The 26,365-nt window shown below is 40.4% G+C and overlaps 1 protein-coding gene and 3 non-coding genes across 4 annotated transcripts; 2 read left to right on the plus strand and 2 right to left on the minus strand.

Annotated features, from left to right (window-relative positions):
• Positions 1-5,036: 5,036 nt before the first annotated feature.
• Positions 5,037-11,504, minus strand: LOC112430742 (uncharacterized). The gene is made up of 6 exons (XM_076882699.1): positions 11,245-11,504; positions 10,468-10,734; positions 6,344-6,454; positions 6,119-6,187; positions 5,814-5,864; positions 5,037-5,467 (listed from the first exon to the last, which is right to left on the minus strand). The coding sequence occupies exons 1-6, from the start codon at positions 11,438-11,440 to the stop codon at positions 5,460-5,462; spliced, it is 702 nt and encodes a 233-aa protein (XP_076738814.1). The 5' UTR covers positions 11,441-11,504; the 3' UTR covers positions 5,037-5,459.
• Positions 11,505-23,389: 11,885 nt separating this feature from the next.
• trnat-agu (transfer RNA threonine (anticodon AGU)) lies at positions 23,390-23,463 on the plus strand. Its single transcript has one exon. It is a non-coding gene; the product is annotated as a tRNA-Thr (tRNA).
• A 2,307-nt stretch (positions 23,464-25,770) lies between these two features.
• Positions 25,771-25,844, minus strand: trnat-cgu (transfer RNA threonine (anticodon CGU)). Its single transcript has one exon. It is a non-coding gene; the product is annotated as a tRNA-Thr (tRNA).
• Positions 25,845-25,954: 110 nt separating this feature from the next.
• Positions 25,955-26,028, plus strand: trnat-ugu (transfer RNA threonine (anticodon UGU)). Its single transcript has one exon. It is a non-coding gene; the product is annotated as a tRNA-Thr (tRNA).
• Positions 26,029-26,365: the final 337 nt, after the last annotated feature.

Raw genomic sequence — 26,365 nt, forward strand, 5'->3', positions numbered from 1 at the left:
AGGTATCGAACTCAGGTTTGCTCCCGCTTTATTTTTAAATACGCATACGGTACTTGTATGCGCCCTATGATCCAGTGCGCCTTATGTGTGTGTTAAATACAGTAATGGCACACATAACTGAGACTGCGCCTTTTAGTACAGTGCGTCTTATGGTCGTGAAAATACGGTAATGTAACCGGCTAAAGAAAGGTTAGTTAGCTTCCAGAGCTATCACTGACTCCACACACCAACTTTCACCACGCTCTGACCAAAATTCACTGAATGAGCCGCAAAAGAAGACCACAAAAACACATAGCGGCGCAAATGCGCTAAGACAGAAATTGGCTTACCATCCCAATTTCCTCCGTTATTTTCGCCAGTAGCTGGTAGCCACGTGATTATCAGTAGTTACCAAAGGAGCTTGCAAAGAAAAGCGTCTGGACTTCTTTAAGTTACTTGTAGACGTTTCACCTCTCATCCGAGAAGCTTCTTCAGTTCTAAGGTCAAATGCTGGAGAGTCCCAGATATAAACCTAGTGGGAATACAAAAGGACAAAAGCACCCCCTGATGATCCTCTAATCGCCTGAGCCAAGGTGTGAAACTGGGTGTGGGTCCCAATCAGCCAGAGTTTCGGGTGAGTTCATTGTGAAACCTGGCCCCACCTTATCATGCGAATTCCTGAGATCAGATGGCCCAGGATGTGAGTGGGCGTTAAGGCGTCTGGGAAGGGATCTCAAAACAGGATTATAGATGGCAGAGAGTTGGTGTCGTAAACCCCCGCCTCTGTTCAAAGATGGTCGCTCACAGTGGACATAGATGGCTTCTTTCACTCCTCTTTCAAACCATCTGTCCTCTCTGTCCAAAATGTGAACATTGGCATCCTCGAAAGAGTGTCCTTTATCCTTAAGATGCAGATGGACTGCTGAGTCTTGTCCTGTGGAGGTGGCTCTTCTATGTTGTGCCATGCGCTTGTGAAGTGGCTGTTTGGTCTCTCCAATGTAGAGGTCTGGGCATTCCTCGCTGCACTGTACAGCATACACCACATTGTTAAGTCTGTGTTTTGGCGTTTTATCTTTCGGGTGAACCAGTTTTTGTCTGAGCGTGTTGCTGGGTCCAGACGCTTTTCTTTGCAAGCTCCTTTGACTACGATGACCTGGATGACTGAGAACCTTCACAGACATCAGTAGTTACCATGCCTACCTAGCCGCATGAGTGCCGTTTTCAGTCAACAACCTCCATTTTAGACACACCTACAGACACGTGACTGGACAGACGCCACATACAGTAAATTTGGGCCCACATGGGTTTTGGCATTGCAACGTCCGATTGGTTGAAGTGACGTGAACGTGGCATCATTACTGTCATTCTATTGGCTCAAACGATTAAAAAGATGTGTCAATCATGCAAATTGACCAAAAGTAACCAAAGTTACAGCCCCTCAGAGTTTAAAGGGCCAGAGACCAATTAAACGCTCCATGCGCTAGGCAGTAAAGGGCCATTGCCATGTAAATGTGTGGTAAATTCTTCAAATATATATTTTTTAAAAAAAGCATTTTTAGGCCTAAAATGTATTAATTTCTGCTCTTTAATACCTAAAAAAAATCAACTGGCATGGTGTCCAGTTGTGTGCCAAAATTGGACATTTTTGTACAAGGTGTGGATATTCATGTATTGACAGTGCTGTAATTTTTCACTGTTTCACTTTAGAAACATAAATCTTTGCACAGATGATGTTTATATTTTGGTTACTGAATTTCTGAAATGAAATGTGAACTGAGGCATATTTTTAAAGGGGTTATATGCTAAAAATTTAAAAAAAAATTACAGTCTCAGTAACTTTCTCAGTAACTTTGACACAGTAATATCTGCTTCAATATTTACACCTCTGATGAAATTTCACAAGTGTTAACTTTATTTTGATACCAAGATTGTAAGGACAGAGTTTGTTATTGCAAAGAAATAATCAATTAAATTTGGGAATTACATTTTCGAGCAGGAAACTCAGAAACCCCCTTGGGGCTTAAGAGGTTAAATTTTACACCCTTCTGTCACCTTCATGGACAAAAACTGAAAACGCACAAAATCTGCCATAAATAAAATTGGCAGACAAGAATATATTTTTGTCTTTTTTTCATTAAGTTCTTAATCAACTTGAGATCTTTTCAAAATGATCAAATATTAAGAGATTTCCAGCAATTTTCAGATGATTTAAGATATTTTAAAATGACAGTTTAAACATTTTAATTATTAATTGTTTGTTGAAGTGTTTATTTTGCATATAATACATAGTAGGGGCAAGGGACACTGGTGGTGATCCGAGTCTTGGACATGTCAAAGATCAGCAACAAAACTGATTTGATTGTAATGTTATTGTTTTGTGAAGTGCAATGGAGAATAATGCCCTGTTCATGTCCACTGAAACCACTTTTTTTAATCTCTCCGCCAACACGGTATAAAACAATGCATTCTGTATTGTCAGCTTTTAATTTTAAGGAAAAGCATTTGACATTTTTTTTACTGTATTCTACCAGATTGAACCATTTTGCTACTGTAGGCCAATGCATGAAATTCTTGTATATTTGTCAGTTATATTATGGAGCCGTGTGTGTGTGAAACAATTTTCAAATCAATAGTTCAGATTAGTGTACAGTGTTTGCTGTAAGTGCCCATTTATTTCAATTATACATTAAGTTTTATAATAAAGAGTTGAATTTATATTTTAATGTGTTCAAGTATGTTTAGTAATTTATATTTTAGTAATTTAGTAAGTTCCATTAAGAGGGACCCAACATATTTAAACATTTTTAAAAGTAACGCGATAGTTACTTTTCCTGGTAATTAGATATATTGTGATAATATTGTGACTCAGTTACTAACTTAGTTACTTTTTTGAAGAAGTAACTAGTAACTATAACTGATTACTTTTTCAAAGTAACTTGCCCAACACTGCTTACAGGACAGACACAATAAACATATGATTTAAAGAATATAATGCTGGACATTAAACAGAATATAAAGTATAAAGTATTTAATATGAGCTCAAATGTAAACATATACAGCAGTAATATTAATGCATCATGTGTAGTGACGTGTTTTCAAAGTGTTTGATTGCATTTTTTAAAAAAAGGAATAGTTTGAAAACTTCCTACACCACTTGCCATTACTAGCTGATAGTAAATAATTGGTGGTAACATAGTAGATATTTGTCTAACTACAGAATAATATTTTACAATTCTTCAGCCACTTAGTAGTGCCGAAGGTGAAGATTTCCATGTTGAGTGTAGCCAGACAGAGAAAATGATGTGTTTTTATTAGATCAAATTTAACTTGAAAATTGGTAAACAGTGAAGGAAGGTTTTTGTGCAACTGTATTGTAAAATAGCATACCATTAAATGCACTTGTCACCAGCATCAATTACAACTTAAATGAAAAAGGAAAGAGAAATTCTGAAGGTTTTCCCATGTTGTGCAAGATTATGAGGAATAAATATCGGGAGTTATTTCTGAACAGCCTGCAGAGCTGTCCACAGCACAGATCAGGGTCATGATGCTCCCTGCTCTCTTATCTGCTATCAGTGAGGCCCAAGGTCTATATACTGTTCAGGTTGCAGTGTAAAACATATGTAAGGGCACTCATACTACAGCTAAAGCTAGTATGATTCTCTTGATATTATGGTGCATGACCCGCACTGAGTGTTGGGGCCACTTAACTGAAGCCCCTGCATCATTTTAGCCTTGTCACACTCTGCTATGATATCAGAAAGATATAAACATGAATGAAGTACATATTTAGTGGGGCTGATCGTCTTTTCCATCTGATGTACCAGTGAATTAGTCATCTGTGGTCTTAGAAAATTGAGCAACCATGGCTTTGTTCACTGCTACTGTACATGTATGATCAAAGATTGACACTGACTTAAAATACAATGAAAAACCACACTTATCCCTCATGAAAGAGCCAGAAGCACAGAACAATTCAATATACTGATTACCACTTTATTTGCAAATGCATTGTAAATTTGAATTAAAAAAATAGACATGAAATGCATGATACATTCAAATCCATACAGTATGTATGAATACTGTAAGTATTCTTCATTACTTTTGGGATAATGTAGAAGATCTTATGTGTAAAAATATTCTCATTGTATGTACTGTAACACAGCAACAGCTGAATTTAAAGCCACATTTCACTACATACACTACATATAACACCTTCCAAACTTTCTGTTGTGACATGAAATGTGATACAAAAGTTTTAATAAAAAAATATTGGATTATAAAGAACATGAATACTTAATGTAGTAAAAGAAAACATTAACTCTATATTGTATTGTTTAACATGATTTCTAACTGTTACGGTCCTGGGTCAGTGACCCAGTGTTTTCTGTTTGTATTATTATTCCTTGATTTCATGTGTTGTTGCGGGTCTCTTGGTTTTGGTTTCTGTCTTAAGTATTCCTGGCTCCTTAGTTCTTTAGTTTTTTCTGAGTTCTAGTTCTTAGGTTTTGGTTCTGCGAGTCCCAGTTTTTTGCCCTGTGTGTCTATCGTTGTGTGAGTTCTTGTGCCATGCTTGCCCTTGTGTTTTGTGCCGTTATGTTTATCGGGTTTATCAGGTTTGTTCTTATGTTTGTTCTGTTTTTGACTTATGCCTGCAATAAAGCAGTGGACCTTGAGTTTAAGTTCTGCCTCTACGAGTCTGCATACTGGGTCCTGCCTGCCTGCCACGCCTTATGATGACACTAACTTATTGTACAATGTTAGGGAGAAAATCACAAACATTTAAAATGAAAACACTGGCACAGTCATTGCATGAAAATATCATTAATGAACCTTTTAGAAATTTGCCTCCCTTAGAACGTGATTTAATAATGTTTGCGTCATCAAAACATTCCTACTGATATTTCAATTAATTTTTTTTTACATCAAAGAGAAGTTAAAACATATATAATATAAAAACAAAACATCAGAGAAACATTTATAAAACATATTTCAGATGTTTAGCTATAATGTTATACCTAAATACTTTACCAGAAAACCTTATTTTATATTTGTGCCCATAGATTGTAACTTGATGGTCCATGAATGGTGGGAAATATGGGGGAATGGGACGTGACAAAGGTCTGATGGTTGAGAATGACAATTAGACTTCAGTTATGAGGAAAGGAGAAACTCAAACTATTGTCACTTCTCATAGCTCACCCAGTTTGGGTAGAAAGAATTGGACCCACTGCACCCACATCACACCCAAATTCCTTCCAAGCCATAGAAAATATGATGAAGCATATCTTGTCTTTGGCTTCACCTGGACAACGAAGATTTTCTTGTAAAACAAAAGGGGGTCTAGAAAAAAAAGTTTGGGAACCACTGAGTTATAGGAAAGGAGATGCTCAAACTACTGTCACTTCTCATAGCTCACCCACTTTCGATAGAAAGAATCGCTTCCACAAGAAGGAGCCACTGGACCTACAGCACACAGGTCACCCAGCTTCATATAGAGCAAGGGCGGTAAAGCACAGATAAATTAATAAATTCACAATTCCAGATACATTCTGCTTTAAATGAGCACATTAGATGAATGCTCTCTTCCAGTGGATTCATGAACAACACTGAACTTCTGTAAAATATATTCAAATATACTCTCAGTATGAAACAGCTCTGCAGTTCATTATTATTATTATAGGTGTGATCACATTCTTGTGATTACAATATTAATTAAATAAAAAAAAAAAACATTAGATTAAAATAATAATATTAGTATTGATATTAATAATAATCACTGTTACGTTCTAATCACGGCTTCCACAATCTATATATTAAAGTTGATACTGTACCATTTTGAGTATTTCCAGAGCCTCTGATTGTTTCATAGACAGAACGATCACCTACAAGTCAGAGAAAATGATTCACCACATAATGTAAACACAAGTATTCTTGTCAATAACATTTATATTAAGTTAAGATAAGCTTTCATGTCAGTGTAAGCACAAACATACATTGAAATTGGAAATTTTATTATTACTTAGAAATGCTGTACATGTTTAAATGTTGTTATTGTCTTAGCTTTGTTTAATTCAACAGTGTTAAAGCTGCAGCAGAGAAAAGCATCAGGATATTTTAAACAAGATAAAAAACTAACCATGAATGAGAGAGGAGTAGACTTGTTGTTGATTTTCATCCTGACTCACCCTCTGCTCATCGGCAGAACCTTTATTAAAAATTCAAAATAAGACACTAACGTTCACATAGTTTATTATGTTTTATACAATATTGTGAACAGTTTTCAGTTTTGGAATGTTGCATCTCCATATTTAAATATTTTAAAGAGTAAAATATGTAATACCAGAAGAAAAAAAAGTCTCACATTTCTTTCTGTAGACCTTTTTGTACAGGAACAGGAACAGGAGGAAAATAAATATGATTCCAGGAATGAGTCCAGTGATCATCAGAACAGGAAATAGAGAACTCAGCACAGCTATTGCAAATAAGGAAAATGAACTGTTAACTTTATTAAACATAAGCGAATTGCACAAAGTCAGAGTTAAGTCTTAAAAGTAAACTCTAATTTAAATATATAACAATATTATATAACCTCTTCACTGAATTTGGCACACTTGACAACCTTTTAAACACTGGCACCACTTGCTGTAAATAACAGTCATGGTTCCTTTTAGGTTTGTCAAGTGATTTATGTTTGTGTTGTGTTCTCTGTTTTTAGTATTTTTGCATTATTATTTTACCTGCCCAGTGTCACTTTTGTATATTTATCTTGTATTTCAGGTCTGATACTTCATATGGCTTCTTTATAATTTATTTTGGGATGGGAAATGGGACATACAGTGGCTTGCAAAAGTATCCGCCCCCTTTGAACTTTTCCACATTTTGTCACATTACAGCCACAAACAGGAATCAATTTTATTGGAATTCCACGTGAAAGACCAATACAAAGTTTTACAAATAAATAAGTGAAAAGTGGGGTGTGCGTAATTATTCAGCCCCCTGAGTCAATACTTTGTAGAACCACCTTTTGCTGCAATTACAGCTGCCAGTCTTTTAGGGTCTGTCTCTACCAGCTTTGCATATCAGCGACTGAAATCCTTGCCCATTCTTCTTTGCAAAACAGCTCCAGCTCAGTCAGATTAGATGGACAGCGTTTGTGAACAGCAGTTTTCAGATCTTGCCACAGATTCTCGATTGGATTTAGATCTGGACTTTGACTGGGCCAGTCTAACTCATGGATATGTTTTGTTTTAAACGGTTCCATTGTTGGCCTGGCTTTATGTTTAGGGTCGTTGTCCTGCTGGAAGGTGAACCTCCGCCCCAGTCTCAAGTCTTTTGCAGACTCCAAGAGGTTTTCTTCCAAGATTGCCCTGTATTTGGCTCCATCCATCTTCCCATCAACTCTGACCAGCTTCCCTGTCCCTGCTGAAGAGAAGCACCCCCAGAGCATGATGCTGCCACCACCATATTTGACAGAGGGGATGGTGTGTTCAGAGTGATGTGCAGTGTTAGTTTTCCGCCACACATAGCGTTTTGCATTTTGGCCAAAAAGTTCAATTTTGGTCTCATCTGACCAGAGCACCTTCTTCTACATGTTTGCTGTGTGGCTTGTGGCAAACTGCAAACGGGACTTCTTATGGTTTCCACAGATTCTCGTTTGGATTTAGACACCAGACAGGTCAGGGATAAAGTTATTGAGAAATTTAAAGCAGGCTTAGGCTACAAAAATATTTCCTAAGCCTTGAACATCCCACGGAGCACTGTTCAAGTGATCATTCAGAAATGAAAGGAGTGTGGCACAACTGTAAACCTACCGAGACAAGGCCGTCCACCTAAACTCACAGGCCGAACAAGGAGAGCGCTGATCAGAAATGCAGCCAAGAGGCCCATGGTGACCAGTGTTGCCAACTTAGCGACTTTGTCGCTATATTTAGCGAGTTTTCAGACCCCCTTAGCGACTTTTTTTGTAAAAAGCGACTAGCGACAAATCTGGCAACTTTTTCTGGTGTTATTGGAGCCTTATTTATGATGACTTTTTGACGTGAAAACGCGTATCGCTCTTACTCTCAATAAGCAGCGGGTGCTGCCATGGGTACCTCACCCGTGCCAAAGCGCTCACAGGTGGAGGATAGTCCTCCCCCAGCTGCTATCAGGGCAGGAGACGTTCACACCTGTGAGTCCAAACTGCAAATGAATCGCGCATGAGCGAAGCCGCTGCTCCCGCACTGACTGTAATGCAGTCAGTTCTTTTACTGTTATGTTGTTTTATGGGCCACAAGGTTTAAAACTACTTATAAACACACACAAAGTAACTCCACCAGAGTTCCTATTTTGGGTCACTTTTTCCGGCTCAAGCCCGGATAAAGGAGCAGGGTTGGAATTGTGACATTAAAAAAACAATAATTGCCAAAAGACATTAATTATAAATGCATCTAAGACGTTTTTTACTGACTTTATCTCTCTTCCACGATGTTATTTCTCTGTCCAACAGCGTAGGTTACAATTACATTATCATGACCAATTATGCAAATTAGGTGATGACGTCAATTAGTGACAGCTAGTGACTTAGCGATTTTCCTTACTGAGGAGTTGGCAACACTCATGGTGACTCTGAACGAGCTGCAGAGATCTACAGCTCAGGTGGGGGAATCTGTCCATAGGACAACTATTAGTCGTGCACTGCACAAAGTTGGCCTTTATGGAAGAGTGGCAAGAAGAAAGCCATTGTTAACAGAAAACCATAAGAAGTCTCGTTTGCAGTTTGCCACGAGCCACACAGCAAACATGTGGAAGAAGGTGCTCTGGTCAGATGAGACCAAAATGGAACTTTTTGGCCAAAATGTAAAACGCTATGTGTGGCGGAAAACTAACACTGCACATCACTCTGAACACACCATCCCCTCTGTCAAATATGGTGGTGGCAGCATCATGCTCTGGGGGTGCTTCTCTTCAGCAGGGACAGGGAAGCTGGTCAGAGTTGATGGGAAGATGGATGGAGCCAAATACAGGGCAATCCTGGAAGAAAACATCTTGGAGTCTGCAAAAGACTTGAGACTGGGGCGGAGGTTCACCTTCCAGCAGGACAACGACCCTAAACATAAAGCCAGGGCAACAATGGAATGGTTTAAAACAAAACATATCCATGTGTTAGAATGGCCCAGTCAAAGTCCAGATCTAAATCCAATCGAGAATCTGTGACAAGATCTGAAAAATGCTGTTCACAAACGCTGTCCATCTAATCTGACTGAGCTGGAGCTGTTTTGCAAAGAAGAATGGGCAAGAATTTCAGTCTCTAGATGTGCAAAGCTGGTAGAGACATACCCTGAAAGACTGGCAGCTGTAATTGCAGCAAAAGGTGGTTCTACAAAGTATTGACTCAGGGGGCTGAATAATTACGCACACCCCACTTTGCAGTTATTTATTTGTAAAAAATGTTTGGAATCATGTATGATTTTTGTTCCACTTCTCACGTGTACACCACTTTGTATTGATCTTTCACGTGGAATTCCAATAAAATTGCTTCATGTTTGTGGCTGTAATGTGACAAAATGTGGAAAAGTTCAGCCGAATACTTTTGCAAGCCACTGTAAATGAGCTCAGCTTCTGTGTACAGTAATAATCGAATATCACACTAGATTTGACGCCAGGCGACTGTGGAATGGACTGCGCTGCATCACTGACAACAAGAACGAAAACAGGCAGTGTTCAGCTCACCGCATCTCTCACAGACGAGCTTAACAACTTCTACGCTCGTTTTGATGCAGACAACAAAAAGCAGATCCTCTTCCCTCAGGAAGACAGTGAGGCTGTAACTCTAACACTCAAAACAGAAGATGTGAGATGGTCAATCCTCACAAAGCTGTTCCTTTGACAGGTGTTACAGGAGTCTGTCTGCTCAGACTACAAGACTTAAAAACAGTTTTTACCACCAAGCCATTCGACACCTCAACCACAACACTTAAACACACACAACACACTCAACAGGAGACAGAAACTGTCCTACAATTTCACAGGTACATACTACACTCTGCACTGGTCACCTCATTTTTATTAGTATTTTCATAAAAATAAAAACCCTTATTCCATGCAATACTGTACTAACTGCCACTCAAAAATGTTGTACTGCTCAGTTTCACTCCTGCCACTTTATCCCCATCCCAAAATGAAACTGATTTGTCTGTGAGTCCTTAATAAACTGGCCACTCTTTAGGGTGTTTTATTATCTTAATATGCTAGCCTCCTGTTGTAGCTGTCTGCAGGTGACTGGGGGTGCTGAGGATGGTAGCAATAATCACAGTCACAGAGTAGCATTATTTTTTATGTTTTTTCTTGATCATTGCTTCTTGTTAAATATATATATAGATACACACACACACACACACACACACACACACACACACACACACACACACACACACATATCTCTCTCTTTCTCTCTGTGTGTGTGTGTGTGTGAATGTATATTTCAAACTAAATTACTGAACTCACAGGTTATCTCAATGGTGACATCATCACTTCTATCAGTGTAGTAAACTGGGTTTCCTCTTGTTCCTCTGCAGCGGTAGATTCCTCCTTCAGATACTCTGATATCTCTGTTTTGTTGATCTTTGATTTGACCTTCAGAGGTTGTTTGGGTTCGTCTGAACCACTCATATTTCCATCCATCAGAGCTCTGCACAGAGCAGGTCAGTGTCACACTGCCCCCTACTGGTATGATTGTTGTTCCTGTTGTCAGTGTGGCCCTGGGTTTATCTGCTGTTGTGATAGAGGAAGAAAAATAAATAAATATCTGTGATTCGTTATAACAACATATGAACATTGAAAAACAATACAGTTTATATTTTTATTAGTTGATCTCTAAATGACCACAGCATAAATGTTTGTCTATTCTCTGTTGAAGGAAACACAATGATGCATTAAATGTCTCTTCCTCATGTTTTGGTTTAGATAACAGAAACATCTTCACTTTAAACTTCATGAAGCTTTTGATGTTTCTTATGTTTCTTATTTTCCTTTAGAAATGTAATTAAGTTGAATTTCATCCATAATTGCTGTTGTTAAAACTCACACACCTGCTAATGATAGATTACAGAGTCTGTCAGTATTGTAGCACTGACTTTACTGTGAACGAAGTAACAGGTACAGTGATCTTGGTTAAAGTTCAAGTTTCAGTGACAAATTTAATTAAATGTTCTCTATTTTATAATTCAGTTGAGTATTTGAACAGGGATCATATATTTGTGCTGTCAGTCACTGAAGACTTACCTAATACAGTTATAGAGACAGTATTACTGTTCTTTATATGATGTGAGCTCACCCTGCTACCAGAGCACTGATATTCACCACTGTCACCTGTAGATTTAATTTCAAATCTGTAGTCTTTGTCTGTGTTGTAGCGCACAAATTCTCGACCGTCCTTCTTGATTTCGTAATACCAGTCAGTGTCTTCTCCTTCATTCATGTCACATTTGAAGGTAACAAACTCTCCAATGAAAAAACTGGACGAGCTGGGTTCAATAGTTAACACAGCATCTAGAATCCAACACAACCACAAAGTTTACAATCTGAAACACTTTTATGCATCTGTGACAGTATGTCACAGATGCATACACAGACACTGTTCATATATTGTTCATATATATATTTTACTATTCAAAACACAAACTGTGTTTATATTCATAAAATTATAAATTAGTGATGAACAATGAAATAAAAACAACAATGTGAAGTGCTTAAGACTGATAAAGCAGTTAAGATGAATCTTTACTGAATAAATAAAAAAGAAAGAAACAAGAAAAGTAAAACTTTTCAGTCACCTTGAACATGTCCAGTGCAGAGTAGCGTACAGAGCACTACAATAAAGAAAAAAATGTCAGACATTATCAAATAAAAGACACTCAAAATGTGTGTGTAGCTTGTCAATCATACAGATCATGGTAGTGTGTTTATGTCATACTTGAGTGTCTAAGGAGCTCGGTGAGAAAGTGACTGGACTTCTTTAGGTTTCCTGAAGGTGTTTCATATCTTTTCTGAGAAGATTCTTCAGTTCTTCAGATCTATCTATCTATCTCTCTATCTCTATCTCTCTATCGCTCTCTCTGTGGTGTGTGTGTGTGTGTGTGTTCGTGTGAGAGTGAGAGGCTGACAAGTCTGGTGTGTATGTTTCTGTGTCAAGAAATGTACTTGATAATGAGGGTAGGAAGTCACAATAACACGCAGACAGAGATGGGAGAACTGGTCTATTTTCAGCCCTCAAGACTACCGAAGACCTGAGAGGGTTCAAAATTATTTTGAGGCCTTGCTTCACCCTATTATGTGGCCTACTGACAACACCTGATGCTAGATGGGAGTAGGGATTCAGGCTCCTCGGAAGGGATCTCAAAAATGCATTCTAGGTGGCAGACTGTAAGGGATGCCATGACTAGAGTTTAAATAGCTGCATTCCCCATGTTTTGGTTTTAGAACTGTAAAAACTTCTCGGTTGAGAGGTGAAACATCTCCACAAAACTTCAAGTTGTCTTCTGTCCAAGCTCTGTAGAAACTCAAATATCGTAGACACATGCCCAGAACTGCTCAACCCATGGCGGAGAGCAGAGAGAGCATCAAAAGGGTAGAAAACCCAACACTAGAAATTTTATTGTGATAAACCATAACGCTGGTTGACTGATACAGCTGTCTCAGGGCCTCCTGGGGGCTGTGAAGTTAACCTCATGGTAGTGAAACCTAACCAAGGAATGATAAAAGAAAAGAAAAAGAAAAAAAATTCCACTCTTCTCCCCTCTGTTCTTTTTCTTTTTTCATTTTCTGAGAGGCAGTGGGGAGGTAGAGTGTATAGCCCTATCCGGCGGGGAGGTGTGGGATGCCAGATCAGGTGCCTCCCTTCTGTCTCTCCTCTCTCCTATCTTTTCTCTTTAGTCTTACTTCTCTCTATCACCTTTTCTATCCCTTTGAAGAAGTGAGGCTCCATAAATATTAAAGAGGTAAGTATTACTTCTTGTTTTACAGTGAATTGATGGAAGAAAATAAAATGTAGAAAAATAAACAGAAGAAAATAGAAGAGAAACAACAATATAACATAAACCAGTAACACACCCCAGGGCCTGATCAACCCTGGCAGGCCCTCCTTGGATGAGGGTGTCTAGTGATAATGGCCGAAACACCCGATGAATCCAAGGTCCACTACTGATGTCACAAAATTTTATTTTATAATCTAGATCAGATCTCTAATCCCTAAACCTAACCAAGGAAGGTAAAAATAATCTAAAAAAACTGGCAAAATAGCTTTTGATAAAAGACTGAAACACCCTGTTAAGTTGAGGCATACAATGATGTGTCTCTCTGGTAAAGTTTCCAGGCTGCCATCCCTCAAGACTTTCTCCATTTGAATGAATGCATAATCAGGGATTGTAACTTCTAGTCCTTTTATTGAATCATAAATAAAACACTTGGAGTTTTACTGGTGTCTACTATGATTTGTGACATTTTGTATTAAGATGTAAAATTAATATTCAATTCGCTGATGGAGAAACAAACCTTTCTTAGATAAACTAAAGCAGCTCCACTCTGATCTGAGTCAGTGCACTAAAATCTAATCCAGTCTACAAACAACCACGTTGGTAACAAACATGAGAGTCGTCTGATCACATGACCTGAAATGGTCAAATGACTGACCCTCTGTTCTTCTTACTAAAACATGTTTATGGATCAGTATGAATCAAACAATAGAAGTCAGTGATGTACTCACAGAATAGGCCCAGCTCACAGAGCAAAGTGGCTCCCATCCTCACATCCAGCAGTGACACGTCTGAAAACTTCTACAACTTTCTGTAAAGAGAGAGAGTGAAGCAGCAGCACAGCAGACACCAAAGAGCTGAGAAGGAAGCAATGAGGGTTTTTTTCACTTCTTCTCTCTGCTTCCTTCCTTTTACACAGAACTAACACTCTTTAACAAGATCTGACCACAGCATGACGTGTTTATACTCTTTTATATTTATTTCAATTTTCATCTCTCCAGGGTGTATCCCACGTCTCATCCTAAAACAGCTTTGATCGGCTCCAAATCATCTGAGACGCTCAACTTTATAAACAATTAAGAAAATATTTAAAATAAAGTATTTCATTACACTAATACAGATTTTTTTTAACATGAAATTGTGGTTTGCTGATAAATTCACCCACATGACGTGAGCAAGCTCAAGCTAAACAGAAATAGTGTCGTTAACCAGAAGTGGACATGAGGCAAGAGGAAGTCTTTCCCCCTCTCTCAGATTATATCTCTGTTACTTTAAAAGTGCTGCTGTGTTTATGGTGATGTCAGCTTGGCTGAGTTGCTGAGGCTAATGGGTCATGGTTTTGAAATCAAATAAACTTTAAACATGTGACAAAGGTGTAAGTGTGACATGCTAAACTTAAATGCCACATCAGTGCCAAAGTTTCACAGTTTGTACTTTATACTTTACAGAAGAAGAGGAAGAAAATGCAAAAAAAAAAGTAAAAGCACAACGTTGCTTCAGCCGCATTTACACCTGTTTATTTGTATTTATTTATTACAATTATTTTTTAATGGGTAACTACTATACACAGATCACAGCCACTTAGCAGTGGGTGTTTTCCCTTTTCACACTCTGGAAACCTTTTAAGAGACAGAAGCTCAGGATGTCTTCAAATAACTCATCAGTTTCACAAGAGATACCACAGAGTGAGATTTAAGCTATGTCCAAACTAGCCTGGATAGATTTGAAAACGGCGTTTTTGTCTGAAAACGCTCCGCGTCCACATTATCGTTTTCAGTCGTTTTCACAGAGTTGTGCGTCCACATTGAAATGGCCTAAAACGCTTACGTTCCAGTAGTGTGCATGCGTGAAATGCAAGAAGATTCGGCCTGTCTAATTTCTGTCTGCTGTTTATTTACTTTCCGGTGTTGTGCCAAAAAGTGATTGTCTGCCAAAAACTGATTTCCAATGTTTCTGTGTATTTTTTATGTGTAATATCTTTACGTATGTTCGTAAAAAGACTTCGGTGAACAGGGTTTACAAAGGGGTTATATAGAGAATTAAAACAATATCTGTTTTTCAAGTATCTTTACAACTCTCTGCTATTGTACTTACATTATAACCAATCCGGTCCTTTATCCCCACTTAAAATATTTTTACAGAAATATTGTAATATTTGCTGCCATGTCTGCTGTCCTCTTGGCCAACTTACTCTTACAAAAGACATTTATAATGTTAATGAGATTTTTTTAACTGTATAAAGTCACTGCCAAAAACTGATTGCGGCTTCTACCTTGTTACACGAATGTTGTTTGTGGCTCAAGATGACTTTATGGCATCCATGAGGGATGCATTTGACATATGTTTCACATATTATAGCCCAACAAGTTACTTATAGCAGTTTAAATACGAGCAATCAGTTTTTGGCAAATACCGGAAATCAGTTTTTGGCAGACAATCACTTTTTGGCACAACACCGGCTCATTGAAACATTGCGGCAAAATGTTGAGGAAAAGCAACACATTTTTTAAATGGACTAACAATGAGGTGGAGTTGCTGCTGCGAGTAACACAAAAGTAAAAGGTTTGAAGAAAAGCTATCTGGAGCATGTACAAACTGATATTAATCTTTAATAGGGATGTGAAAATTGAGAGCAGACAAAACAACTGCTGTATAATGCCCTCCGCTATCTTTGTTAAATTGGTCACATGACTGCATCACATGACTAAAATGTGTCATTGTTTTCGAAAGTCTCCGTTCACACTGTGACGCAAATGCACCGTCTTCAAATTTATTCGTTTTCGGGAGCATTTTCAAAATGCTGTTTTTTTCCTTGGGGAAAACGCCATCCCAATGTGGACGGGAGGCCAAAACGGAGAGAAAACGATGTGGACGTAGCCTTACACAGCACTTTTCTAGTTTTAATGACTGTTAAAAGTTAAAACTGTGTAAATGTATGCATTTCAATAAAAAGACTGTAAGCAGAGGCCAGAGCTGGAGTCATCTGAGGTTGGGTGCAGAGCTTGCAGCTTGCAATTAAAAATAGGCTGACCTTTAACTATCTTGCTTCGTTCATGGTGATAAGTCTCTGAACCAGCGGGGCCTGCGAGTGCAGACCTAACACACCTTAATGAAAAGAAAAAAGAAGTTCTGTAGGTTTTCCCATTTTGTGCAAGTTTATGAGGAATAAATATTTGGAGTTATCTCTGAACCTCCAGCCTTCAGAGCTAAGAACAGCTTAGGATCATGCTGCCCCCTGCTGGTGCAACTCTTTATCTGCTGTCAGTGAGGCTTGAGGTCTGTGGAATCAGAACGATGCCACCTTGAAACGAAACCGAAAAATGGATTGAAACCGAAAAAAAATATTGTAACTGAAATAAATGTACTGAAAAATCTTGTATTGAAACCGAAAAAAAAATTGATAGTGAAAAACAATTAATTGAAACTGTAATTTTTTTGTTTTCGCTTACAATTTTTTTTTTCGGTTTCAAACCATTTTTCAGTTTCACTCTGCTGGCACTGTTTTGGCGTACGGGGGCGCGCTGGGGGGGCGGGGATTCCGACCCGCATGTATTTGCATATATTATAATGCTGACCAATGACTGGAGAAAACACTGACGACGCGGCTGCGGTCACGGACAAACTCGCACGTGTCTGTTCGGGAATGGCAGATGCCGAGAGGTCCAGCGTTTACATTACCGACTATTTCAAAGTGACAGCCTGAGGTGTTCTTCAGTAAATTGGACTACCGGACAGGAGGACCTGAGGCCCCACCGCATTATTTTTGGTAAGTTAAATGTGTTTGTAAGCTAATCCGTAATTTAGGTCCTTAGCTAGCTACCTAAGGACCTAGCTAGCTAAAATGAGCACTCGGCTGTCGGGGAAACATGTTTTGTAAAGTTCGTTTAGCTAACCCGTGCAGGTGAATGAATTTACCCTGACTAAAGAAATCAAGAGAAACGCACCGGGCTGCTTGGTGACTAACCACGGTTACTGTACTTTTATTATGAGTATTATACTGTAAAAGCAACGGGCTGGACTCTGCTTCTGCTCCTGTGCAGAGCTGATTATTAAATATGTGCAAACAGCAGCATGTTTTCTGAGCAGAGTGAAGCTGACCCCCCACCCACTTGAAACGTAAAGGCAAACAGGCGGAGCGGTTAGTCCTACGTTTGTGCAGATTTGTGCAGGTAAAATTAGCGTTTGTGCTGCTACGGTTTCCGAGATATTAAACTTTATTTTATAGGTCATTCAAAGGTCACCATCCCCCCAGACTGCTCCAAAACGAACCAAAATGGTCTACTTTTTTAGTGCTACGTTTGTGCTGATTTGTGCAGGTAAAATTAGCGTTTGTAATGTAAAGGTCAAAAGGTCAACCAGCCCCCCCACATTACCCAAATCCAACAAAAGTGGTATCAAACGTTTGTGCTACGTTTGTGCTGGTTTGTGCTGCAGAAATTTTTGTTTGTGCCGTTATTATTTTAAAGATATTAACAAAAATTTCTAGAGGTCAACCAGCCCCCCCATATTAATGGAATCAAACAAAATTGATGTCAAACGTTTGTGCTGGTTTGTGCTGCAAAAATGCTTGTTTGTGCTGCTAACATTTTAAAATGTTTAATAAAATAACGTCTTGATGCGTGCTTAATCATCCAGGTAAGTAAATCCCAAAAGGTTGATTCTGTTCATCTGGACATTTTCAGTTGGAGAAACGTTTCGTCACTCATCCAAGTGACGACTTCAGTCTCAGCTGACTGCAGGTTTCCCCAACCTTATAAACACCCGTGAGTGAAGTTGCCCCCCCTACCTTCTTCAAATCGAACAAAATTGATGTCAAACATTTGTCCTGCAAATTATTTTGTTTGTGCAGGTTATTTTTCCCTAATTTTATAAACAGTACATGTACAGTGAGAGAGAGATGTTACATCTGTCTTCACTTGCATCCCAGTCATAGAAGCGTTGGAGGTCGTTCTTAAGAGATTACAGGATCATCCCAACCTCAGCAACAGGACCACTCTCAGCACTGATCAGTCGTGTTTGCTTTTGGAACTGTGTCTTAATTCCACCTATTTTGCATAAGGGTCAGTACAGGCAGAAATCTAGGTGTGCCATGGGTTCCCACAGGCCCCTGCTCAAAGTCAACAAACCAGTTCGTAAGCAGGTACAGGTGTGGCCAGAAGGGTCCTCAGAGGGACTGCTTTTCCACCACAGGCCGCCACACACGACAACACCACAGACTTTCAGGAATATACAGAAACTGTCACTGCCTACATCCCAAAATGCATCGATGATGTCACAGAGACCAGGACTATCACTGTCTGGGCCAATCAGAAACCATGGCTCACAGGTCAGGTTTAAATGCTCCTAAAGTTGAAAAATGCAAGCCTTCAGAGCCGGAATTAGGTGAGTCTAAGAACAGCAAGGGCAAACCTGTCACGTGGCATCAGTTACAGCAAAGCTTCAGCGACAGCAGAGATACTTGGAGGCAGTGGCAAGGAATACAAACCATCACAGACTACAAGCCCACTCTACAGACCGTGGTGACACAATCCCCAGACAGTGTGTGGAGATCCCTCCACCATCATTACTGAACCCAAGAAGTCATCTATCTCCTGCTTTAAGGACTACCGTCCTGTCAAACTCACCTCCATCATTATTAAGTTAAGTGCTTTGAACGGTTAGTCATGCATCAAATCAAATTATCACTTTCCCCCAACCTGGATCCATTTCAGTTCGCATACCGGTCAAAACGCTCAACCGATGATGGAATTTCAACTGCCCCTCACTCAGCCCTCACACATCTGAACACTAGAGACTCATATGTCAGAGTGCTGTTCATAGACTTCAGTTCAGCATTCAACACCATCATTCCCCAGCAACTCATTCACAAACTGGATCTGCTGGGGATCAGCACCTTGCTGTATAACGGGCTGCTAGATTTCTTGACAGGAAGACAGCAGACAGTACGGGTCAACAGCAACACCTCCAGCCCAAGAACACGGAATACGGGGGCTCCCCAAGGATGTGTGTTGAGCTCCCTTCTCTTCACTCTGCTGACCCACGACGAGATCTACTATAGGGGTGAAGTTAACCATCTGCCAGAGTGGTACAGCAACAACAACCTGTCCCTGAATGTGGAGAAGACCAACAGCGACTCCCTCTGCAAACTGAGAAGCACAAGAGATCCAACCCCCATTATGAGCACCTTTTACAGAGGCACAGTTGAGAGTATCCTCACCAGCTGCATCACTGTGTGGTATGACTCCTGCATTGGGTTCTGCAGGAAAAAATGACAACGGGTAGTGAGAGCAGCTGAGAGCATTGTGGGGACCTCTCTTGCCTCCCTCCCCAGGAGATCTACTGCACCTGCCTCATCTGGAAGGTCCTCTCCATTACAGGTGACTCCACTCATCCCTTCAACAGCGTCTTCAGTTTGCTGCCATCAGGAAGGATACTGAAGAGCCTCCGGGCCAGAACCAGCAGACTGAGAGACGGCTTCGTCCATTGGGCTGTCAGGATGCTGACCATCTCTGAATCGAGAAGGGGGGCCCAAGGGTACATCTTTCGCCATCCTACAATGCTGTGATTGTAGCCATTCCCCACTTTCTGTGAATGGTACTCATGGCCATTGATCAATAGGCTTTGATTAGTTGTCATTGATCAATGGTCATAAGAATTTGCATACTAACAATCATGGAATTAACCCCCCGGCACATTGTTCATTCAGTGGCGCTAGTTTCCTTCACTATGCAAATGTACTGTTTATAAGGTTGGGGAAACCTGCAGTCAGCTGAGACTGAAGTCGTCACTTGGATGAGTGACGAAACGTTTCTCCAACTGAAAATGTCCAGATGAACAGAATCAACCTTTTGGGATTTACTTACCTGGATGATTAAGCACGCATCAAGACGTTATTTTATTAAACATTTTGCTGTGTGATTTATTACTATTACTGAAGGCTACTCGCCATACCAACACCAACTAGATGTTAAAATCTTAATATAAATGAGTAACAGTAGGTGGACATTAGGTAAGGCTGCAGCGATCTCATATATAAAACTATTCCGCGCGTATATAAAACAGGTCAGCGGCTCCGAACCGTAGTAAAGGGACCTCTGGCTAATACCTCCGGTTCGTGTCAGGCTCGTAGCTGAAAACTAGCTTTACTTTGTTGTCTGGGTCAAGTTTGCTAGCGAGAGACAGAGAGAGGCGTTGAAAGGCTGCTTATTGTTTCGGAGGAAAACACGAACACGGTGTACAGTCGAGTCTTAACAGCTTACTTACAGCTGGGCTCGTCAGGCACTCTTTTTGGCTTTAGTGGTTATTATTATATTTACATGCTTCCAGCTCCCGTTTCTGCTCCGTGACAGCTGTACTTTTCCTTTCTCTCCCTCCCTCGCTCACAGACACATAACGGGTATGGCAGTCCATTCTCCCTGCAGCACGGACTACACTGCCCATGAGGCTACATTGTTTAGGGCGATGCCTGTAACACTCTGCTATTGCCTTCATATTAAATCATTTTTGTATAATAATTTTTAGAGGCTCTTATTGTGTGTTTTGTTTGGGTTTCCACCGGTGTGGAATTACCAAAAATAGAGAGACCATAGCCTAACATATGAAACTGGTAAATACCGCCATGTAATCCATTTATTTCAACAAACTAACTGTATTCTCAATATCACCTATTGAACAGTAATTGTAACGGATACATTCTCATATTTTGTATTTTAAATACGTAACGCCGGTGCATGTATTATGTTACTGCCCAACACTGCCTGTTGAGATCCTGAGATCCGCTCCTAGAACACCGGCCTCCAACTCCTGAAGAGACACGGGTGTCCCTAAATTTAGCAAATATTAGCTTCAGGCTAGCTTGCTACGACGAATAGGCTAATACCAGCATTTTACCACAACTTCACCAGATGTAGCTAAAAAAACTAAACTAATGTCCAGCCCAGTGGGACAGCAAGAAAAGATGACAAAAAATGATTACTTACTTGCGGTTTGGAGGTTCAAGCTGAAATTGAAGCAGCCATTGAAAGACAGGAAGAGAGAAAGATGGCAGCTTGGTCAGCACTAGTGGCCTCTATAATTTATGCAAATACATGCGGGCCGGAAACCCCCCCCCCCAGCGCGCCCCCGGACGCCAAAACAGTGCCAGCAGATTGAAACTGAAAAATGGATTGAAACCGAAAAATCGTCATTTGCACTTAGAAACATATAATCATATATGCTTAGAGGTATATAATCGTTTCCATATTGATAGAATGTCTCATCCTTAGTAGGTCTTTAAGACTCTGTGTACCATGAGATGGTAGGACGTACACTTCTTTTCCTGAGTGTTCTGGCATACCTCACACACGTCCTAAGGTCATAAGAGAGATTGTATCTTCTCTCTCTGATATATACAGTGTTGGTCAAGTTACTTGAAAAAAGTAATCAGTAACTAATTACTGATTACTTCCCCAAAAAAGTAATCCCGTTACTTTACTGATTAGTTATTTTCAAAAGTAATTAATTGCTTAGTTACTTAGTTACTTTTTTTTACTTTTTTACACTCGCTTACTTCACTGTCATAAGACCTTCTCGCAAAAAATCACGGTTTTAGTAACGCAGAGTTCCTACGGGAAAGTAACGGTAATCTAATTACCGTTTTTGCAATAGTAATCCCTTACTTTACGCGTTACTTGAAAAAAGTAATCGGATTACAGTAATGCGTTAACGCGTAACTGCCCATCTCTGGATATATGCTATGGCAAACACATCTGTATATGTTTAAGTAAAAGAGGCTTTTGTTTAGGGGAACTGCTGCACTCTCTGGCCCAGCTATCTTGGGAATCATTCACAGGGTCATATTCCTTGTGAATAGATAAACCTAACAACTCCAAAAATGAGTCCAGTGATCATCAGAACAAGAAATGAAGAACTGGATACAGCTACTGCAAATATGGAAAAAGAACTGTTAACTTTAATAAACTGAACTGAACTTAGAAGCTGTTTTAATGTAGGAAACCAGGAAGAGTTGCAGGAGGCTTTGATGTTAGTAATACAGTGAGGTACTACATGCCCAGCTTCCACAAAGAACCCGCTCTCACCCACTTTCCTCCTCCTGCAGGTGTTCACGGTGGAGGAGATGATGCCTCACCTGCAGGGCGTGAATGGCGCCGTCACCAAGAACCTGTTCCTAAAGGACAAGAAGAAGAAGGGGCTGTGGCTGGTGTCGGCCCGCCATGACCGCCAGGTCAGCTCCTCCACATGACCTCTGACTTAAAAACTAAAGACTAACACCTCACTTCCTCTCGTTCCATCTGCAGGTGAACCTTAATGACCTCGCCAAGAAGCTTGGTGTCGAGAGTGGAAATCTGTGCTTCGCAGATGAGGCAGCCATGTTGGAAAAGCTGAAGGTAGGGAGGATCAAAACGGGGAGGGCCAATTATTGAGCTGGATTCACAGGTCACAGCTTTAGACTCCTCCTCCCCTCTCCTTCAGGTGGGTCAGGGCTGTGCGACGGCTCTTGCACTGCTCTTCAATCAGGGTCACAGCGTGAAGTTAGTCTTGGACCGGGACCTGGTGGAAGGAGGCCACAAGATGGTCTACTTCCACCCGATGACCAACGCTGCCATCATGGGGCTCAGACCGGACGACCTGCTGTGCTTCCTCAAGGAGACGGGACACGAGCCAATCGTGAAGTGCTTCGAGTAAAACGGACACCCGGGCCTGGTTTAAAAGCGACGCGAGGGCGGTCCTGGTCGGGCTGAGAGCAGGATACGGCCGTCTGCCGCCGAGGATCTTGAGAAGCTTCATGCTAGGCTCTAAGTGTAAAAACAAACATTTTAAAAACGTGTTTGTGTGGAGCGATGAAAATCTGCAACCTGAACATTAAACAGCTTCTCATGACATCTGAAGTTCACACGGACGAGCACACCGTTTGTCTTCTGTGCATCATTCGACGGTGGTGGTGGTCCTACTGCTCTTCACTAACAGCCTGTCATGTTTAGCAAAGTCTCCAAAATTAAAATTTATTCACTGAAATTTGACCCTGGATGTTATTTATTATCCTGCAAATGTAAAGCGAGAGAATAAAAAGCTTTGTCATCTCTGTTTGGTTTTAAATTAAGAGTTTATCAGAAATATGCTTTAATCTTTTGACCTTAACAAAAAGAAACAGCCTGTAAGAAGGTAAAACACGAGGGTCAAAGAGTTACTTATTTTAATAATTACACAGAGAAGAATCAAGTTACATGGTTCTGACAGTATTTAAAGGGTTTGGTGAGTAACCAGGAGGCAAGCTAAGAATCCGCTTTAATTTTCAAGCACTATTTTCTGAATGCCAACAATAGTGCCCAAAAATTGAACTTGTCTCCTTCTGCAGTACCAGGTAAAACCAGGTAATATCGGGTTGCCTGACAGCAGGAGGCACTGTGGCTTAGCTGGTCAAAGCGCCTGTCTAGTAAACAGGAGATCCTGGGTTCAAATCCCAGCAGTGCCTTCCTGTTACCATTTGAAACCATCTTCTTCACAGTGTTGATTGCATTCGGGAAATCTTTCAAAGTCTGTGTATGTCCTCAGCAATGTTGCCTCTAATTTTTCATGTGTCTGAGCGAACACACAAACTCCCTGAGCGATCCCTTTGACCACTGTGAGTGACATCAGACTTGTGCACTGTGGTCACACCAGCATCTAATCCATCCAAGTTACATGGTTTATTAAAATAATCAAATTATAGCATTTACATTTATGTTAGACTACTTTTAATTAACTGCTTTAACCCTCTTACAATGAAAACTTAAAAAATTCTAGTCATTGACCTGTGTAGTATGTTAACAGTATTGGAAGTAAAAATAACTTGAACTCCAATTTTGAAAACACAACTTAATTCTTTTTTAAAAATTTTATAAAGCTCTGACTTGTATTATAAGTCTGTGGTCTGGGAGAGAGTCCTGTAACTCTGTCTGCAAAATACAGTAAATAATGACCAATGTTGGGCAATTAATTATATAGTTACTTCTTCAAAAAAGTAACTGAGTTATGCAAATAAACAAAGTTTTTTGCAGCTATTTTTTTAAACGCAGCCAAGGCGTTTTTTTAAATAAACATTTTAAACTATTTACAGAACAATCAGCTGTTCTGCATCAAATTTGATGCCACACAAATTATTTGTGCCGCTCCAAAAAATAATTTCTGTCCACTATGAGATGAAGGAGAACAACAGCCTGATCCCTGCAGGCCTGACAACAGGAGCTGTATCACTGCTGTAACACCTGTAACATTCAGCAGTCGCCTCATTGTTCTGACACACACAACAAAACTATTGACTACACTACACACTAACTACACAAGATTTTGGCTAAACATCGCAAATCTCTCACATCTCAAAACACCGCCGTCACTCCTAAAACTTCCCCCTCCCTTAACAACTAGATGCCACGTTGCCATATCATTTTTTGATTGGTCGAATGGTACTTTTTTGGACGAATAGGAAAGGGAGAGGGGGGGTGGAGTTTGTCTTTGCTCACGCAGAGCGTTCTCACTCCCGAGGCGTAACATGTCGACGTTTTGTCACGTCCCGCGGCGTTCCTGAGGAACGCGAAAGGAGACCTTCGGCGTTCTTATGGTACGCGGCGGGTTATTGCTGGAATCCAGTGCAATGACGCTCCCGCGGTAGTAGACGTTCCAGCCCTGTATTCCAGCCCTAAACCTAACCTTATCCCTAGCCCTGACCATAACCTTATTCCTGACCTTAACCAGGACTTTAATGATGTTAAATAGCGTGTTTCTAAGCGATTTGAAGAAAAAGAGCGAACATGTGTAGGTTCAGTCCAGACGGTTCTCATATTTCCTCTTTTTCCGAGGTCGTCATTTAGGAACGTGGTGGGTAGCCGAAAACGTAATATGGTGACGATTTGTCACCTAGCGTAAAATGTTACGCTTTGGGAGTGAGAACGGGTTGGCTCACAGGCTTTCAAGCCTTTTTTCTTATGAAACGCCGTTTTTACCGTTTCTTCCCGCAGTAAATAACGATAGTATTCAGGAAGAAAAACAAACATTGCAGATATTTTTATCATAACTCTGGTTTTACGTGGCCAATCAACACAATTTAAAAACTGGTATAAAGTCAACACTTTTACACTTTTTCCGTCGATTGTTCCGTCTGTCCTGCTCACATCTCCAATGGTTGTACACGTTGTCATTAACGTGGCTTCACTCCACATCAGCCACGCCGCTTTGCTAGCTAAAACACCGGTGTCGGCACATAAAGACACTGTCATAGCCTGTCAATGACGTCGATTAGATGTGTAATGTGAATCGCATTATTGGCTGGACTATGGGATAAGGTGGCATCGTTCTAATCCCATACGGGAGCAGCTAGTCACTCACTGACTAACACTGCAAAACAGAAGTTTTAAATTCAATTCAGGTTAGATTTTTTTTGTGCGCAACGCAGATTTTCTGTGCGCAGAGACCGTGCCAGCAGTGCACAATTGTGCACGTGCGCAGCTTAGAGGGAACATTGGTCATCAGTTAGCCACCTCACGGTACTCTTGAGAGCTTTAAAAACTTCTTTTCACATCGTGATCCAAGAAGCTTCTTCAGTTCTAGAACAAATGCTGGAGGGTCCCAGGCATTAAACCGCTAGTGGAGCTTCTGAGGGTTGTTCACCCTATATTGATGTCTTGGGCGTGTCTAAATCTTCATTGTGTCCTCTTCTTGGAAACAAAGGAGAGAAAGCATAACTCCCAATGCTTCCCGCCATCAGCACTCGTTTATGAAATGTAATGGCATTGGTAGGGAGGTAAGGCACTGCTGGGATTTGAACCCAGGATCTCCTGTTTACGAGACAGGCGCTTTGGCCAGCTAAGCCACAGCACCCTGAGCTGTGTGCTTCTTGCTACTGTCCAACAGCTGGTGGGGAAAAATGTGACGAACCGATTCAAACCTGTGTCTGCAGAGGTTACTTGGTTTTTCCCTTCCCTGAAGGAGGCACTGTAGCTTAGCCGGTCAAAGCACCTGTCTTGTAAACAGGAGATCCTGGGTTCAAATCCCAGCAGTGCCTGTTGAGCTATTTCAACATAAGAAGTTCTGTGTAGGCAACTTTTCCTCAATGTCAAAATAAAAGAAAGTAAGGTGTTGAATCTCAAGTTCGGAGGCACTAAAGATTTAGCAAAGGACACCCCAGCAGCTGTGCACCACATGAAGATGAAAAACAATCAAAACTGAAAGTGTACTCAAACATGAAACTGCGCAACTGTAACAACAGACATAAATGGACCAGTATAGAAACTGGGTGAGGCAGGGTTATATTGAGCTTTCGTCCCAAAAGTAATGTCAACATTCTGCAAATCATTCGAGTAACTGATAAGAGAAGGTAAGACTGTTAGGTGTTGTGTTAA

Source organism: Maylandia zebra, linkage group LG3, assembly GCF_041146795.1.
Source record: "Maylandia zebra isolate NMK-2024a linkage group LG3, Mzebra_GT3a, whole genome shotgun sequence".
In the NCBI taxonomy this organism is placed as follows: domain Eukaryota; kingdom Metazoa; phylum Chordata; class Actinopteri; order Cichliformes; family Cichlidae; genus Maylandia; species Maylandia zebra.

What these genes read in the sequence shown, in the direction of transcription:
- LOC112430742 (XM_076882699.1), bottom strand. Translation starts at nt 11,440, where the DNA reads ATGAATGAAGGAGAAGACACTGACTGGTATTACGAAATCAAGAAGGAC. An exon ending in TGTCTCTATAACTGTATTAG is followed by an intron (nt 10,735 to 11,244) that starts GTAAGTCTTCAG and finishes CTATCACAACAG; the next exon opens with CAGATAAACCCAGGGCCACA. An exon ending in AAAGGTCTACAGAAAGAAAT is followed by an intron (nt 6,188 to 6,343) that starts GTGAGACTTTTT and finishes TTTTTAATAAAG; the next exon opens with GTTCTGCCGATGAGCAGAGG.